This window comes from Populus euphratica, unplaced genomic scaffold (genome assembly GCF_000495115.2).
Source record: "Populus euphratica unplaced genomic scaffold, PopEup_1.0 scaffold818.1, whole genome shotgun sequence".
In the NCBI taxonomy this organism is placed as follows: domain Eukaryota; kingdom Viridiplantae; phylum Streptophyta; class Magnoliopsida; order Malpighiales; family Salicaceae; genus Populus; species Populus euphratica.
The window spans coordinates 40,389-59,431 of NW_011500684.1; the positions used below are offsets into that span (position 1 = coordinate 40,389).

The 19,043-nt window shown below is 33.2% G+C and overlaps 1 protein-coding gene across 4 annotated transcripts; it reads right to left on the bottom strand.

Moving 5' to 3' along the window:
* Window positions 1-5,553: 5,553 nt before the first annotated feature.
* Window positions 5,554-9,710, bottom strand: LOC105115982 (putative leucine-rich repeat receptor-like serine/threonine-protein kinase At3g53590). Of its 4 annotated transcripts, none has more exons than XM_011013103.1 (10): window positions 9,468-9,710; window positions 9,263-9,354; window positions 8,767-9,016; window positions 8,001-8,591; window positions 7,658-7,906; window positions 7,402-7,565; window positions 7,237-7,313; window positions 7,001-7,148; window positions 6,422-6,568; window positions 5,554-6,327 (listed from the first exon to the last, which is right to left on the bottom strand). In XM_011013103.1, the coding sequence occupies exons 1-10, from the start codon at window positions 9,649-9,651 to the stop codon at window positions 6,088-6,090; spliced, it is 2,142 nt and encodes a 713-aa protein (XP_011011405.1). In that variant the 5' UTR covers window positions 9,652-9,710; the 3' UTR covers window positions 5,554-6,087. The 4 variants fall into 4 exon arrangements, with proteins under 4 accessions (XP_011011405.1, XP_011011403.1, XP_011011404.1 ...); XM_011013101.1 differs by having other exon boundaries at window positions 9,453-9,710; XM_011013102.1 differs by having other exon boundaries at window positions 8,785-9,016; window positions 9,447-9,710.
* Window positions 9,711-19,043: the final 9,333 nt, after the last annotated feature.

Below are 19,043 nucleotides of genomic sequence, written 5' to 3' on the forward strand. Positions count from 1 at the left end.
CAATGGTCCTACTTAAAACTTAATCTCCTAACTAGAACTTCTTAGGCCATATCTATCTATCGTACTGTCTTTTTGTATATACAACCATTTGCTAGCTTTGTCGCGGCTTTCCTTTACAAGTGATCTGGGGTATCCTGGTTTTATACCTGATTTCTCAACATCTGGCGAGACTACCAGTGCTTAGATTCGTCAAGATTGGTCTTCATCAAATTTCACTCTCCACCTCAAATTGTCCACATGATCGAGTGTTCAGAGTATCCCAATTTTGCTTCCCTCAAAGCAATTAAAATTTCCCACATAACAGGTCAACACATGTAATTGGGCAAACATGTGTGATTTCTTCTTCTTCATCTCCATCGACCACCATGATGACCATCAGATGCCTCCTGATCAGGTAATCTCTCTTCAATAATTCACCCTCCCTAATTTTTAGTCTCAATCTCAATGATTGGATCATACCATTGCATCCAAAATGATCAAATTAGCTGGAAAGAAGTCTGAAATCATCCAAATCGCATTTTAGACGGCTAAGATTTGATCAAAACAATTCTGGCCTCATAAACGGCCCCGATTCAACCTCAGAACCGGTTGCACGTAGACTTCACCACATAAAATCCTGTCCTTCAACTCGTGGCTTGACTCGGCTCCAACTCAGCTCGGCTCGACTCGATTCAGCTCACTCTCGGCTCGCGGCTAGTGACATGGCAGTGGGTCCCATAGTGCAGACGTGGCTGATGATTGGTGCTGACATGTCATGCCACCTATTCATGTTGATGAAACTATGACGTCATGATGACATCGTCATCATCCGGATCTCGCGCGTAGGTCGGATCTTTTAGTATTCAGGTCGGGTTAGCCCATCTGGGCGAAGAAGACGCGTGTGACACGTGACGTGCGTCGGCGTGCATGTCCAGCCACCCCGCCGGCGCGTGCGGCGGTTTCCGATGTTCGATTTCGACACGGTTTTCATCAGTGGCTTCGTCTCTTCCTCCTCTACATAGTGGTATGGTCAAAATACAATTTTGACAACTTTCAGTTTTGAGCAAAATCAAACACCACTTTGAACCATGTGCTCTGATACCACTTGTTAGAAATTCTGACCGGTGATGTATTGATATTTGCTCATTAGAGAAGAAGCACACCGAGACATGATATTTTACGTGGTTCAGCAAACCACCTATATTCACGGGTGAAGCCATTACATTATGTAGGGAGAGTACAAGATTTACAACAATAGAGGAGGAGGAATCATCCCCTCTTTAACAACTCTCAACCTCATTCTATTTCTCTCTTTTTAGTGCTGCAATGACAACCCACTCTCTCCTATATTTCTTATATCTTTGGCTCTTTTTCTTCTCATATTTTGCTCTCTCATGTATGTCTTTATTTATAGGCATTCATGAAGGCTCTTCTTGATTTGTTGTCAACATTGGTGGCCACCAACTCTAGCACATTTAACAATGGTGGCTGTCAATAATCAATAATTGGTGCCTTCCATTTGTTGCATATCAAATCACAACCAACCTAACATTATCTTCTGGTGGTTCAAGGGAATTTTGGTCACCCTTGTCCTTTTAATTTATGGTGTCAAAGTCCGGTCAGAACAAAACTCTTTCCTTTACATAGCTGTTAACATAGGATTGAAGATATCAAGAGATCGGGCATTGGTAACTTCTCTAAACTTCCTGTCAAGTATATCCGTTGAAGAACTAAGGAGAAGAAGATGAGTAGTGCGTGTCAATGACCTCGCCCTTTCTTATTGCGCTATTGCGCTAACAGACAATGGGAGAAGGTTGATCAACATTTCAATGGAGGAACAAGAAGCTCTTCCAGCTCTTTTCCTGAACTTTACAATGTCCAATCTCCTGAGCTGAATCTTCCCAATTGTCTCGTAAGAATATTTCTCTGATTTTCCTCCAAGAAGCAAAGCTTTTGCAGGGACTCGTGTAAACATCTGATTTGCTCAGGTGCCTTAAGACCACATTTAGTGGGAGTCTGGTCGTCAGAATCAATTTCATCACGATACACTAGAAGGTGCCGTAGTTTTTGAAGCATCAGAATCGCTACTGGCAATGGAGTTGCATTGGGCATGTTTCAGATCCTGAACAACTGTAAAATCTGAAAATAGATTAAAAATAATAAAACTATAGTTGATTACAAGCCGATCCATTTTAAAGAACTGGGCTATAGAACCCCTTGATAAAACTTAAGCAAATCCAATTCAACGATCGGATCGAAATTTATAGGTCAGATCTATCACCCTGCAACCCAAGCCTCTTAATGGGAATCAGTCCATAAACATCATTGAAAGACTATCCATGTAACCTAGTTGTGGTAGATTTACAACTGACTGATCAAACCACCTGCATCAAATTTGTGATGTTCGAAAAACTGTTGATGTGTCTGATCTGGTTTATGTAATGCTTTAAAAATTTGTATTTCTTGAGATGCTTTGAAGGCTGAGAAGCCCAAGAGGGGAAAGGTTTCACAAGAGATGCAAACACAGTCACCATTGCAGGATATGTAACATTGTCCAAAGCCTGCATCAATGTATGATTTGTCAGAAATTGATCAAACATATCTATTAGATATACATACATGGTTAAGTTGATGAAATTATCCACTGCATCTCGGCCGATGCCAATAACAATCAGAGCCAAAAGGTCTTTTGTATTCATAAGAACTCCAATAGGACAAGGGTGAGCAAGCCAAGACAACAATCACCACCAGCATGACTACATTAGTTTGAGACATCATAAATACTAAGTCAATTCTACTAAGTTGATGAAATATTTTTATCTTTTTAAGAATATATATATGTTCCCTCTTTGTTACTATGTGATATTTCACTCGGAACTAAGAGTGTATTTGAGATTGATGTGTGATTAAGTTCTTTCTTAGTAAAACTCAAAAAAAAAAATGTATTTTACCACATTTTATTTTTAAATGTTTGTTTTTGCACTTCAACCAAGTTTTTTTAAAATTTTAAAATTTTTTACTTCAAATTATTCAAATTATTTTTTGTATGTTTTTTAGATTATCTAATGTTAAAAATGAATTGTAAAATAATAATAATAATAAAATATTATTTTATGCATTTCCAAACAAAATACAAAATATTTTTACTATAATATCAAAAGCTTTTAGGGAGATGTATTTTATATTTTAAGAAGATTTTACGTAAAAAATAAATTCACCTCAACGTACTTCATTCCCAAGCACTAAAATCTTCACTAATCAAATTTTACCAAAACCATTCTGTACTGCAATGCAGTTTTTAAGTACTTCATGCACAGGCACTAATTTTTTATTTTTTATTTTATTTTTTAAAATTAATTTATTTTTAAAATTTTAAAATTATTTTAATGTATTAATATCAAAATAAAATCTAAAAAATAAAAAATATTATTATGTTGCGCTTAAAAAATCCTTGCTAAACAGCTCTAAAAAAAGGCAAGATTCAGAAAACAAGTGCTACAGTAAAAAAGAAAATAAAAGTTTTTGCTGACAATGGAGTAGAATAGTAAAAGTTTCGAAAATTGTAAAAAACTGAAACTAATGACAATTGGTGAAGAGAACGTATAGACATTAAACAGTTCAACCAGATATGTATCATTTCATCCAGCTCTCTGTTCAGGCCGTGGATTAGCACAGAATAATCACCTCCATACAGAAAAATTGTAGAGGTTGGTGGGTTTCGCCGCTTCTAAGAAATTGACAAGAGAAATTTCATGGGGAATGCACAATTCTTCGCTTTGTTTATCCAAAAATAGTATTTTTGCACTTTTTCCCATTTGAGATTTTCATCAACTCTTGCAAACATATTCCAAGCTAATATGTTTCTAAGTATAGGAAAAGCCTGGATAGAAATAGCTGATGGCTATTTGGTTGTTTTATCAGTGGATGATGGAGCCTTGCCATATTTCAAGAGTAACTTTGTTTCCATATTTTTTCCCTGCCTCTCTTTTTTTATTACTAACATCCTCTCTTGATTTTCAAGAACTCCATTTTTTTTTTGTTGCCTTTCCTTGTTTGGTGCTTAACTTGAAAGGTTTTATTGGGTTTTGTTTACCTTTGAATTCTAAAGCACCCCCTTGTGATTTTGCTGTATCGAATTGCGATTGCTCACATGTTTTATTTATAGCTTTTTTTGGGGGGGAGGGGAAAGCTGCTGCTATTTCTTATTAATTGTGGAAGAAACAGATTTGTCAGGTGATATCATAGGACTACAGGAGGTTAGATGGTGTTTGACTAGAGTAAATTTCAATAGCCTTTTGTTTCGTTAATGCTGAAGGTGAAGGAAGTTATGATTTGCTGAATCAAGAAGAATGGCATGCTAGAGGGTCCTGAACATGCTAATTCAAGGAGGTTGCTGGGAATATATATCTAAGTCCAATGAAGCCCACGTCAAGCACTTTAAGATAACATCACAGTCTGATGCATGAAAGCAGACGATGATGTTTTTCCGCGCAATTTGTTTTATTCAATATTTTCTCAATAAATTTGAGAAACAAGATTTATTTTGTTTACTCTTCATACAAACGAAGAACAAAACAAAGAAAGAAAGAAACCATATTTTAGCTCCATTTTTACTAAATATAATATTTAAGTTATTGGACGAAATTAAATATTTGTTGAGATTCCAAAACTTATCCAATTCACTAGATATGCTTCCAAATCAATAGCCATTTTTTTCTTTCGTTTATCAAAGAAGTGATCTCAAGTGAGAGGGAGAGATGTCTAGCGAGTGAAGCAAAGCGTTAAGGTATTATTGCATGATGTGTACAAGATGGTCTATAGTGTACAGTTTTTATCCATGTGTTTTAAGTAATTGTATTATATTTCTAGTGCGGTCCATTGTATTATTACTCTATCTCTATAGTGCCAGCATAATAATCTTACCACGCATTTTAAGATATAGTACCAGTAATGTGCATCGCAACAAGTTAATATTATTTTTTTAAAATATAAAAAAAATTATTAAAAATATAAAAAATATTTGAAGTTATCTAAAAGGTTTGAATTTTAAATCTAAGAAATAACAGTCATACCATACTTAAAAAACTTGAATCTAAATCCGACAGTCATATCAAACCTAACTGCCTTCCAAATAAACAATAGAAAATACAGTGTCTCGCATGATCCTTTTAACAACGTGTCTACAGCATAGTCATAATACAAATATTTTATATGCACAATATCAACACAGAGATTTTCCGACGCCTCGTGAACCTTTTAGCATCTACCTACCGCGTGGTCCACAGTATTTGCATTGTTATGGTATAATATAATTATCACCACTGGTATCTACGGTGTGGTGACATGGTGCAGAAGGGCAAGTTTCAGGCATCTTCTTGTCAGCGGCTACTTTGATTACAAAAGATAAGTTTGAAAAAAAAGAAAATCTTTTTCCTTATCTATTCTTACAATCTCAGACACCAGAGTTTTCGTGTGCAGAACAATAAGGTACTTTCTGTCCAGTAGCTTGTTTGTTTTCTCAAAGTTCGAGGACAGTGACGATCCCAGCATCCAGGTACATGATGCTTGAACAAATAGCAAAGGGAACATCATATACAACAAAGCAAATAATAAAGGTTAAGCTTTTTCATCTTCAAGGGACAACACCAGCCAACCCAAACAAGTGTTTCAGAGTAAGAAGAACAGGAGGAATCTTAGCTGCAGTTCCATACAAATAATGAAATCCTGCAGAAGATATTTTTAGCACCACTATGTGATGCAAGAAAGCAAAGACACTCGTCTTCGGGTACAGCTTATAATTGAAGAGAGGCTTTACTGTCCATATTCACCCCTAATATTCAGGTGGGAGTTTTGCTATATGCTAAATCATTCTCTAAACTACATTAAACAATGACCAAGGATTGGAGACAAAACCAGTCCATACACAGTAAAATAACTTTTTAGCCTAGGCGGAGGCAAACCTCTTGCACAAAACCTCTCTTCCAAGACCTCACCAGTGGATTGAACCAAGAACAGAATCTGAAAAGATGAGCCAATACAAGCCCTTATACATTGAAAAGTTGGCACAAAATGAGATGTACTTGCACATTGCTTTCCACTGGTCTATGGTTAGTGGAAGCTTGATGTGCGGCTCCATCTCCCTTGCAAGTAATCTTCTATTGAGACACCTTGTTCGGTGCTGCTAATAGAAAGGGAATCATCCTCTAAATCTAGCAATGCAAGATTAAGATGGGATTGGATATTGCTAGGAAATGTTTCCCCGTCCATGGCATCGTGTTCTTCTGATGCACAAACTTGATGCCTTGCCCAATTCTTGACTTCCTCATCCCCTTGGAGGAGCTTCAGAACCTGTAGTCAAACGAAATATTCATGACCACATATTCAATTCATAGAAAGGAGAAAACGAAATTACAATCAAAGCATTCGGTGAAATTTAACTTACAAGGCTCATTTGTGGTCTCCATTTAGGCGAACGTCTGAGGCAAAGGGTTGCAGCTAATACCATTCTTTCGATGTGATCATCATCATATTCACTACCTAGTCGCGGAAGCAATTGGGAAACTTTACCACCCTCAAGAATTGGCTTCGCCTGGAAGCCAGCATCATGCAATAATTAATTACAAAATATAATAACATCAAGGGCTAATATTAACAAACTGTGAAATAGATTCCTCGGAGAAGAACAGCTACAGCTCCTGAGGTTTCTTTAGAAAACCAAAAACAGAAAATACAAAATCATGCATTCAGTTTATCCAATAAGAATCATGTAACTTATAGGAACGAATTATAAATCCATCCCCAACCAACTTGAGAATTCCTGACTTGTTCAACATAAACATATACATATTGAAAACACAATCATCTTTGCATTTTCTTTGTGCGCGCATTGTCCTGACTTGTTGCTGTGGCAATGGATTTTCAAATAGTCCTTTTCTCCCCCATTCATATTAAGAAAAATAAAAACCGTCTCATTACTAGATACTCTTCAGTTCTGATTAAACAAGTATATGAGGGACCTTACCCACATGACAAGGCTCTCCTGGCCTTTTGGATGTTCACTGTTAATTGGCTTTCTACCGGAAAGAAGCTCGAGGAGCACAACTCCAAATGCAAATACATCAACTTTATCACTTACTTTGCCATGCATGAAATACTCTGGAGCCAAGTAGCTGCCACAAAGGGAATACATAAGATATTCAAACTCTAAAATAACTTTGAAAATGGGTACAAAACATGACTTGCCGATCAAAGACTCACCCAAAGGTTCCTGCAACATCAGTGCATGTTGTATGGCAAGAAGTAGAAGCCCAGCAAGCCAGTCCAAAATCTGACAGCTGAAAAGACAAATCAAATTATAATAAAATGCCAGGAATGAAAGAAAACCTCAAATAAGACCACTGAAAAAGCTTAAGAATACAGCACCTGTGGCTCAAAATCATCTGATAAAAGTATGTTTGAAGATTTTACATCCTTGTGGATCACAGGCTGATCACAGCAATTATGTAAGTAATCAAGTGCCTCTGCTACACCCACAGCCACCTTGTATCTCTCTTGCCAACCAAATGCGTTCACATCTTTCCTATTACCTAGTCAGGAAGTAGCAATCATGAGTTAAGGGTCACTTCAATGGAGAAAAATGAAATAATCTCATCCGATCCCAAGCAGAGAAAACTTATACCATGTAGATTCTCTTCCAGGCTTCCTCTTGATAAAAGGTCATAAACCAGGAGTAATTTGTTTTGCCCAAAACAGAATCCAAATAGAGAGATTATGTTCTTGTGATGTAAAGTTGTAATTATCTCAATTTCCGCAATAAACTCTTTTAATACATCTTCAGATGTCTTTAAGATTTTCACTGCCAATTCCTTTCCGTCAGGAAGGCAACCTTTGTAAACATGACTGCTACCACCCTTGCCTATCATATTCTCTGAAAGTTAAAAGTTACAGAACAAGTTAGGGGAGGAAAGACAGAATGTGCTCAAGTCAAAATTAGTGAAGGGAAATTTGGATAAAAAATGAACCAGGAATGAAGTTTGAGGTGGCCATTGCAAGTTCCTCATAGCTGAATAATCTACATGATGATGAGTATCTCTCGCGTAGATTTTTCAACTCTTCCGGGATGCCATTCAAGTCATGGCATGGTGAAATGGGAGTCCAAGCAACCTCAGGCCCCACTGCCACGATTGCATAATTCTCGACTTCTAAATTGGAGTTCTGATCTGCATCTGCTAGTGGAATATTCTGTTTTTGATCTGGATGTACCACAGATGAAGAATTTCGGGTGGGTATCCTAAATACCCATTTAACCACAGACAGCCTTTTGACATGAGCTTTCTCCGAGTGCTGCTGCTTAGGGAAAAGTACCCGGCGAAGAAATGACCAGCCCTGTTTTGACTCCAATGCTTCACTCATATTGCAATCTGAATCCGACGGTGTCTTACTCGTTTGAAATGGTACCAAAGCCCATGAGTTATCATCATTGCCATCCCAACATGACTCCTCCAATACGTGTGTTCCAGAATCATCCGGCAATAGCAATGGCGGAGTACGATTTAGAGAATTTTTATTCTGAGATTTTTGTGAGCAATTTCGTCTTTTTTGGTTCAATTTCTCTGCCGCCAAAAAATCATTTGCGTCAGTTTCTCAAGAGGGACAAAATAAGCAAACATGAACCATTATTTTACTAGAGCACAAGAAAACAAAACGAAGAATTCTCATATGAGCATTATTCTCATTATTGAAACAAATCAAGAACATGAAAACCCCAAAAGACTAAACGATTAAAACCTTGTAAAGGATCATTACTTGCAACTGTTGCTTCTCTCTGGAACAAGATTTTGCCACTCCTAACTGCGTAGACAGAACAACCTTTCGACATTTTTTTAGCACAATACTTTGCTGTTGATGTTGAAGAGTTGAGCTTCTGACGTGTCTTGGAAGTTCCCACAATCAGCTTAGCAACATTACTTGCTTTTGCTTCCTTTACCAGAATTTTCCTCACCGATTCACCTCTACACACTTTTAGCTTCAAGTCTACCTGAAAAAACACCTCAGCCAATTCAATAATCATCCTCTCAATCTCAACACTAAATATATAATAAAAAAAACCTCCATTTTCCTTGGTGAAAATCAGAATTTCCACCAACGTTCCAGAATTCAACAACAACAAACATATTTTTCCTCGACTTTCTCGGAAACCAAGCAGGAAAAAATCCCATTCCCAAAACATTAAAATTGAGAGAAAAAAATGCTAATTTTGGAAACAAAAGTGAAGGTATGGAACCTGCTTTAAGTTGCAAAAACCTTCATAGACAGCCAACAATGAATCAAATGTCTTCACTAATGACAAAACTGATCCAGTCCCTGCCACACATTCTACACCACAACCACCAAAAACCATACAAAAAGATCAACATTTGACAAGAAATAAAAAGAACTCATCAAAGAGAAACACCCAAAGTAGAGACCTTTACCACTGTTACCATTACCAGTTCCAGAATCAAGAACATGAAGCGCAATTACACGGTCACCAGGCTGTGCCATTTTCACAAGTGACCATGTCAAAAGTTCTCTACTGTGTCCATCAAGTTTCACTCCCACCACCAACACTACACCTTCATCACCACCACCGTCGTCTCCACATCCTCCGGGGACAGTTTTGCCAGTGCCCATCACAAAGATTCCCACTTTTACTCACTAAAAAATTATTGCTATGGCTTCTCTCTCTCTCTCTCTCTGTGGAAATCAGAAAATGAAAATGATCGTGGGCGTCATGTATCTTCTTTCTTATAAAGACTTTTATTATTGTTAACGGTCTGTAAGGGATGTTATTCTGTGCTTCTTAGTACATGCTTATCAACTCTGTTTTGCAGCCTCAGCCGTTGGATGGAACCAATGCATTTTTAATGGCTATGATGCTTGTAATCATTGGGATACTATCGAATCAATTTATTAACTATATGCTTATATGAATTTTCATTTTTTTTTTACTTGAACTGTGAGAGAGATATATGAAAAAAAAAATTCTATAATTTTTTTTCTATGAAATGGATGTGACTTTTTCTATCTTGTTTTTTTTTATATGTTTATCTTTTCTAACATTATAAATATTAGTAGTTATAAATTGAGTAATACCATAGTTTATATTATATTTTATTTTGATGGATTTCATTAGTGTGGAACTTAATAGTAATAAAAAATAGAGATTTTTTTATTATAAAAGTTTCCTTGTAAGGATATTGATAAATAAACATATTTTATATAAATCGTATTTGTTTAAGGAGACTCATGAATAGAATGGTTAAAAGTAGGGTGATGACTTAATAAGCATAAATTTTATAAAATATCTAGTCCAAGCGATGTTGGTCTGCTTTTATTTTAGGTCTAATATATTTGAATTCAACTATATATTGAATCCAAATGCATATATATTTAGCAAGATATCAAACTCAACTCTTGCTTGCTTAACTATATGTTGAGCTTAAATATATGTGAGCCTGATAGGATATCGAACTCAACTCTCTTGGCCTATAAATTATGCATTGAGCCTGAATACTTATAGATCTAGCAAAGTGTCACACTCAACTTCTTTGAATTCAACTATTCATCATGGTTATATACTTGTGGGTCTGACAAGGTGTAAAACTTAATTATCATGGGCTCATCTAACAACAACCCTGCTTAATAAAAAATACAAAAAGATCAAGTGTTAGGTCTAAACTTAAATAATGCATGAGACTAAGTACTACTCACGATCCTTAAGTCCCAAGGGAGTTGGAGGTGGGCACCAAGCATGGGGGATCAGACGTCAAGAAATGCTCAAGATTGGATGTAAGTCCTGATGATTAAACCCTAGGAGTGTAGGGTAGGGCGTCGCACAATGCCCAAGACTAGGTTAGGCTGCAATGCTTGGGCTTAAAGGACATCAAGTATTGGGTCGATAATACAAGCTCGATATTAATTAATGCATCAAATTGGGTCTATAGGTGATATCTAGACCTAAAAAGTGTCGAGTGTGGTGAGCCAAACACACCAAATAACTTGGTGAGAGGCATACATACATATATATTGTAAACATGGGTTCAGACTAGTAAAAAATTATTTAAAAATATTGAGAAATCCCGTTACATCATATGATAAAAAAATATATTTGAATTTTTCAAATTTAGATTACATCTATTGGAATTTGCTATATAGCCCATAAAATATAAGTCTAAGTCAATATAAATTAACATGGAAACATTTCACACTACAAGACTTCATTATAGAATATCCAAAACCATTAATCAAAGTCAATTTCTTTCATCTAGTAAAAAAAATAAAAATCACCAACCATTTTTGAAAAATGAAAACAATCTTGATGAGTGAGGATGGTCGAAAAATGACAATACAAATCTAACCACGAGATTTAAACCTATAGACACATAAACTGATATGAATTAAAAGTATGGAGGGAAAAAAAAGTTGCGGCCATTAGAGATACTCATGGCATTTAAAAAGCTGCTTTTATGGAAGGTTGGTTTTTTTTTTTTTAGATTTTGTTTTTTTAAGATAAAATGTAAGAGATTTTAGGGAGTGTATCTAGGAGGTGTTTGATAATGAGTTTTAATTAATATTTTTTTGTTAAAATTATTTTGTTTTAAATTAATATTTTAAGTGTTTTTGGATTGTTTTTATGTATGAGTATCAAAAAATAATCAAAAAACAGTAAAAAAATTATTTTAATATTTTTTTAGAAAAAACACACTTTAAAAAACTTCCAAATATCTCCTTAAATATGTATTATTTGATTTATTCTTCCATGCTAAGTTTTTTTTATCATGTTTATGATATTTTCAAAATTAAACATATCAAATTATTTTATAATAACTCGAAGTGTTGTCTTGTGAGTGGAATCACTCTAACTATTTGATAATATTAATGTTGTTTGAATTAAATTATTCTTTAAGAAAATATATTGAATTAAATATTTGTTTAAATAACTAAATAATTTTAAAAAATAATAATTATACATTTGAAAAATAACAAAATATCTTAAATAACGTAAGTGGAAAAACAATAATCAAAACATAAATAATTTTTTTGACAACACTTAGCAAGGAGGTGGAAGAAATCTGACAGCTAATTTGTTCCTTTTTTTTTTCTTTATAAGGTTTTCCATAATGATAAAATAAGTTTGAGAAGAAAAATTCATTTAACACAATAACCATAAATATAAATATTAAAAATATAAGCCAGTTCGGATTTCCATTATTATAAAATAATAATAATAATAATAAGCTTGAAAGATGCATAAAGTAGGAAGGAGGGTCATACCTATTCTTTTATGCCTAGCTAGCTATAATTAAGGCACATCAAAATTCTAAAAGGATGGAGTGGACGGTGAATTCAAGGAAAGGATCGCAGAATATTTACACTATAACCATCAAAAATTGCTTGCTTGAAAAAGGCTTCCATGTTAACTAGTTTTAAAAGTGTTTTTTTTTTAAATATTTTTTTTTTAAATTAATATTTGTTTAATATTTTTAGATTAGTTTAATATATTTATAAATAAAATGTATTTAGTCACTAAAGAGTATTTATAATTAAAAGAGTACATGTGATTGTCGATCAAGATGAGACCAATAATACTCTCTTGTTCTTGAATTTATATTAAAAAAAAGATTGTTTTTTTTTTTTTTTAATTTGGAGGGTTCCCTGCGTAATAAATGTGGTTCATGCTGGATGCTTGTCACTTTCTGGTAATTTATCTAGGACGGTTTGTTTGAAAGTTTCTAATAATTATTTTTTATCTAGAAATGTATTATTATAATATTATTTTTTAATTTTTTTTTTGCTAATAAATGTTGTCTCGTCATGCATTGACTGACAAACAGGCAACAGACTGGCTAGGAGAGGAGAGCTTCAACGTGCAAGAAGAATAAACCTCATCTATTATTTCTTGTTAGACATCCTCGGGATGTTTTATTAGGAGGATTTTTTAAAATATATTTTATTTTAAAATATATTAAAATAATATTTTTTATTTTTTAAAATTTATTTTTTACATTAAAGAGTGCTTTTGAAAGAAAAAATAAACAGGATTTATATCATAATTTGTTGTATTTATAGCATTTTAATTAAACTTCAATTAATTTAATTATTTGAATTTTTTTTATCATTCCATTAAACATTTTTATATAAAATCCCAAAAATTTTATGGAATCTTTCTATTTTATTTTCAAATGGACATTTCAAGACGTTGTTGAATTTCTTAAATACAGTTGAAAGTGTCCTTGCATGTAAAATAAAAATCATTTTTCATTGTTGAGGTTATAATCTTCACTGCTATCTAATATATTATGTTTCCGATCGCTTTCAAAAAAAAATTTAAATTAATTTTTTTATATTTTTGAATCATTTTGATCATATGTTAATATTAAAAATGAATTTTAAAAAAACTATAATTTTAATATATTTTTAATTAAAAAATACTTTAAATTTAAAAAACAATATTTACTACATTCTTAAACAATCTCCAAATCTAGAAATTTATGTTAAGAATTCTCTCTCTTGTTAAAAAACTATTTTTAAATTTTATTTATGTTCATCTTTCTTGTATATTGTAAGTTATCTGCAATTATAATTTGAGCACCATAACTAATTCTATTTAGTCATGGTCACAGGATACAACTCAAAATTACTAATAACTCATGTTGTTGGAAAGGCTGGAAAGATGATCATCATACCTCGTTATAACTCTCATACCATGTATATCTTCAATTAATGTTTATTATGTTTCAGCACGAAGACAAAATTATTATCAATAGCACAATTAACATCAACATGCCACTATGTCTCATGAATTGGTCTGCATTATGTTAAAATGTAATATTAATATATTATAAAGTGACTAAGATTGGAGCCAATCTACTTAATGTCGGCAGAGATTACACATGTAAACAAAATAAGAAAGAATCTAGCTAAACTGTCTCTCTGTTCTGTGGATCGACCTAATGCTCCAATTCTTAACATGGAAGAGTCAATCTACTTAATGTCGGCAGAGATTACACATGTAAACAAAGTAAGAAAGAATCTAGCTGTACTGTCTCTCTGTTCTGTGGATCGACTTCATGCTCCAATTCTTAACATGGAAGAGGCTGTCCAACAAAACATGGAAGAATCTCTATTGTAAGTGACTTCCTTGTGTTTTATGGACCTGAAGCTGCAAAAGTCAGGTACTAAAGAAAACCAAATGAAAGAAATGGCTACTGTTCTTAACGATAAAGGTCTTAATGAAAGCAATTTAGAAAATGCTTATAATTAGAGGGATGATAATAAAGTTCAAGTCGAAGTTTGATTCTTTTGTGAATGAGATGAAGGTAAATGGAGAGAATATACAGGAAAGGTATGCAAATCTCCTGGAGAAATTATTCGAAATCAGTGCGAACAGAATTCCATAGCAGTCTTCAAACCAGAAAAAATGGAAGTGGAAGATCCAGTTCTAAGAGAAACCTTTTACCCTTCAGGCCTTCATGGTGTGGCTGTTGCTAAAAATTGTTGGAGTGGAAGATCCAGTTACCAATTCCAAATATTGTTTAAGAAGACCACAAAACGAAGAAAATATAGACGAACACATTCTCCATATGCTTGGAGAGGATTCGTCCCTTATGATAATTTAATGTTATGAAATCATTTTTGAGTTTTGTGAAAAAGTGAAATATGAGCGAAGCAGCCTCTTTTCTAAGGTCATCGATGATACACGGGTGTCCCTTGAGGCCCCATGGGGTGTTCTCTGTGAAGTTGAGCAATGGCTCTTCGGCGTGGATAACACAAGCAAGACTCTTTTCGAGTTATCTAAAATCTTATCGGAATCTACAATAGTTTGAAGCCACCACAAAACCATTCGCTGCATCACAGAAATAAAGGACAAAGGAAATCTATCCCTTTGTTTTTTGGCACATATCTGAATTAGAACAACTTTGCAAATGATTTGAAGTCACTCAAAGCACATTGACTCTACTGCTGCTACCAGATTTGAGCCCCAGGTTAGGATTTTACGGGACTGTTCAAGAGATTTATGAGAAAATTTGAGATTTGAACCTCGATAATCAAGAGAGAAGCACACCTCCCCCACCTCCGAGAACATGAACATTAAGCGGACTCTCCTTAAATTATAGTCAGCCCTAGTTGATAATTCATAGTCTTACGAGCACAGCAGCAAGCCACAGGAGAAGGGGCATTGGTGCAGTGACTTCAGTACTGGGGATGCTGAGTGAAGCCCAACGTCACTTTGCTACGGCCACCACCGTCCGCTGCCTATGAATTACGGCATGGTGGTGTCTATGACTTCAATTAACCCTTCCATGTGCCTTTTGCTCAAGTACTTGGTGGGTGGGCCTTTCCAGCCAGTAGCCAGCACTTAATTTTGGGTATACAAATAGTAAAATACGGCGAGTGTTGGAGACAGTCTTCCACTTTATTAGCCTTGTATTTGTGGGTTACGTATATAAAATCTAGAAGATCAGTGGCAGGTAGGATTACAAGTGCTGGTACCTGTGCTATGCTCTGATATGATGTGGGAAGTCAACTAAAACTTTTTTTTAAAAAAAAAAAAACATGTTGGAGTTATTAATTTCTTTTTCTTTTTCTTTTTGTTGGTGATGGAAAATATTAAATACGTCAAGTATTTAAAGCTTGATTAGTGTGTTTAATAAAGCTAACATAGAAGACCCACCGAATAAAAAAAAACTAGCGCATGCAATGTTGAAGCCCCGCCATGTTCAAGCGGCGCTTGGGGCTTTGTCGGTGCTTCGCTCAAGCCCTTGTTGGGCAGCACTGGACCCATTGCGGCCAGACCTCTCTTCCAGGGCAGTGCGTGTCGCGATGAGTCGCCGTATCGGCTCCAGTTTGCCTTTTGTCTTCTTCTTTTTTCCCTTCTACTTTCCTCCCTTTTCTCTCCCCCTCGGCATGCGTGCAATACCTGTGAGAAAAAAAGTGTGATCATCCACAGTAACTGTGAGTTGGCTTGTAAGGTGGAATTGAACCTACTGAAGCTCTCAAAAGTTTTAGTAGGGATTTAATGATGAAAAAATCTTGAACCACTTTTAATGATGAAATTGATGGTGCCCATCGTGATACTCTTCTTTTTCTTTTTTTTTTAATTTGGCTTGCTCAATTTATTTGTCACTGTCAAAAAGCTAACGTGGTCCACCCTTGCAGCAAGCAGGATACTAATCTTCTTCTTTTTCCAAGCGTAACAGGACACCTCAATTTCAGGTGTTTTTCTTCTTGTTTTTTGCTCCTCCTTCTGCTCCAAAAGACAGCTTATCTTGTCTGGAGGAAGTTAGGACACAGTAAAAAACAAAATGGAGCAAACAACTTGGTTGGGTCCAATGATTTGCTCATTTTATTGATAAAGGGCTTCGCCTGTTCTAATGATTAATGTTCTAAATAATATAAATAAAAAGGAGCAAAACATTCAAGCGTGGAGTTATCATTGCGCGAATCCAAGATTAATTATAACAAGACAGTTAATCCAAGATTAGATAGAACATGCGCTGGATCCATTACGAGCAAAGGAGAGGATCAATGAAGGCCTTCCTTTGGCTTGGAATTAAGGGAACGCTTTGGATAAAATAAATTGGATTTCTTGTTATTTCTTTTGTTTTGTTTTATTCTTTTAGTGTTAAAAATAGTGGAATAGAAGTGCTGCTCAAGTCATTGTGAAACAAGCATATTTACATGTTCCAATACTCCATTTAGAACAAGTGACCAGCCACGTCACAAAATTAACTAAAATTTAGTCCTAAACAAGACACCCTGGACGGATTCTTCACGATGCCATTAGTTTTTTCATCCTTTTTTTTTTTATTTGGCACTTATTATACCAAATTATCTACTAGGGGAGGGTGAGATTGAAAGAGGAGGAACTAAAGTAAAAAAACATATAAGAAATGAATGGTTTTAAAAAGTTTTGACAAAATGTTATTGTCATCCTTATACTTTACAAATTATAAATATGAATCATTGAAATTCACCATTAGAGAGAGGATTCTTATTAACATCATTTTAACTATCAAAATATGTTAAATTGGTGTTTTCGTTTTGATTAGAAGAGCTCATATTAGAGAGTTTTTTTATCTTAAAATTATTAAGAAAAACATATTTGATATTGTTAAAGTTTTTATTTTATGTTGATTTTGGGTTTTAAGATAATTTTTTGAGTTCTTAAAAGTTATAAATGAATTTACTAAGTTGCTTATAATGTTTTTTAAGTATTTAGGATAAAAAAAATAGATTAAAATTTTAATTTTTAAGTTAAGAAAACCATCAATCATGTTTCTCCGGCTACCATTATGCCCGAAAACTAAACAATAAAAAAGACATGTCATTCATCTCAATTGAAAAAATAAAAATAAAAAATATTTAATTATGCAAGCCCTAACGAAGTGGACCAAACAAGCTAGTTGGTTTGGCTTGTTAGGTTTAGTAACACTTAATCTTTTTTTTTTTAGAATTACTTTTGTTTTTATTTATATTTAGGTTAATATTTCTTCTCTTTTTTATTTTTTTAGACTCTTTTAAGTGATAATTATTTTTTGTTATTTTAAATGCATTTAATTTTTAAGAGGTTTTTCTGATTTATCTATATTTTCTTAATCTTTTTTTTTTTAGAATTATTTTTGTTTTTTTTTATTTTTAGGTTAATATTTCTTCTCTTTTTTATTTTTTTAGACTCTTTTAAGTGATAATTATTTTTTGTTATTTTAAATGCATTTAATTTTTAAGAGGTTTTTCTGATTTATCTATATTTTCTTAATCTTTTGTATAGATAAATTTTATTTTTAAAATAAAAAATATTTATTTTTCAGAAAATATTTCTATTATATGTACCATTGCATAATATTTTTTTAAAATTTTATTTTATTCAAACAATTTAATATGTGTTTATTTCTATTATCATTTAATTGAATAAAAAATTATTTTAATAAATAAATTTAAAAAATATAAATAGGTAAATATCTCATATTGCAAGATTAAATGTTTTAATTTACATCTGTTTCTCTATTTTTTTATTTTTATTTTTAATTATCATTTATAACTTTTTTTTCATTAATTAAAATGCATAGTTCTTAATTTATTTAATTATATATATGCACAACTTTTTCGAATTTCACTTAAAAAAAATTAATAATACAAACACAGTTAAGAAAAGCTCTATATATAATTTTTGTTTCGGAAAAAATGTTTGACCCGTGCGGGTCAATTATATAGGTGACCCAGCCCCTGTTCCCTGTATCACATTGTACTGAGAATCAAAACACGTGTCATGTGTCCTCCTTGCTTAGTGTTTGATCTTTGGTAGGGCTCTCAAGCTTTCGTTCATGTGCGCTGCACGGTTGTGGGCTCCACTTTCATGATGGATTTCTTCAAAAATATAATTGAGTTGCCACTAGCCATCACACTACATGGGAATATCATTTCCCAAAGCTTTGAGGATCACTTCGATTGTTGACCCAAATTATTATTAATGTTTTTAACATAAAAAAATATATATTGAAGTGCTGTAAAAAAATATTTGAATCATGTAAAAATTAATTTGATATGACTTAATTAATTTAATAGTTTCAAAAATAATTGTGATATAATTTGATTAAAAAAGCATTCAAGAAAAAATATTTAATATATAAAATTGATTTTAGTCAATTTAAGTTAATTTATTAAATTTATAACCTAAATCATGAAATTATAATAATTTCATATAAAACAAATCAAAATAAATTATAAAATTCAATTCTCAATTATTTCATTATTAAAAGAAGTAATTGAAAAATAAAATTCAATTAAAAACCCCCCAAATCAACATAAATTAATTTACCAAATCCACAACTAGAATAACTCAGTAGCAAATAAACTAAAACAAATCATAAAATCTAACTTTTAATAAATTAAATATTAAATAATAAAATTAAAAAAATACTAATTAAAATAAAAAAAAACCCTCAATCAACCAAGATAACTCACAAACTTATAATATAAGTTATGAAACTTAGACAACTATATAGAAAAAAAAAAATCATAGC

What these genes read in the sequence shown, in the direction of transcription:
- LOC105115982 (XM_011013100.1), bottom strand. Translation starts at nt 9,651, where the DNA reads ATGGGCACTGGCAAAACTGTCCCCGGAGGATGTGGAGACGACGGTGGT. An exon ending in GTTTTTGCAACTTAAAGCAG is followed by an intron (nt 9,017 to 9,262) that starts GTTCCATACCTT and finishes GTGTTTTTTCAG; the next exon opens with GTAGACTTGAAGCTAAAAGT. An exon ending in CACCTCAAACTTCATTCCTG is followed by an intron (nt 7,907 to 8,000) that starts GTTCATTTTTTA and finishes TTTAACTTTCAG; the next exon opens with AGAATATGATAGGCAAGGGT.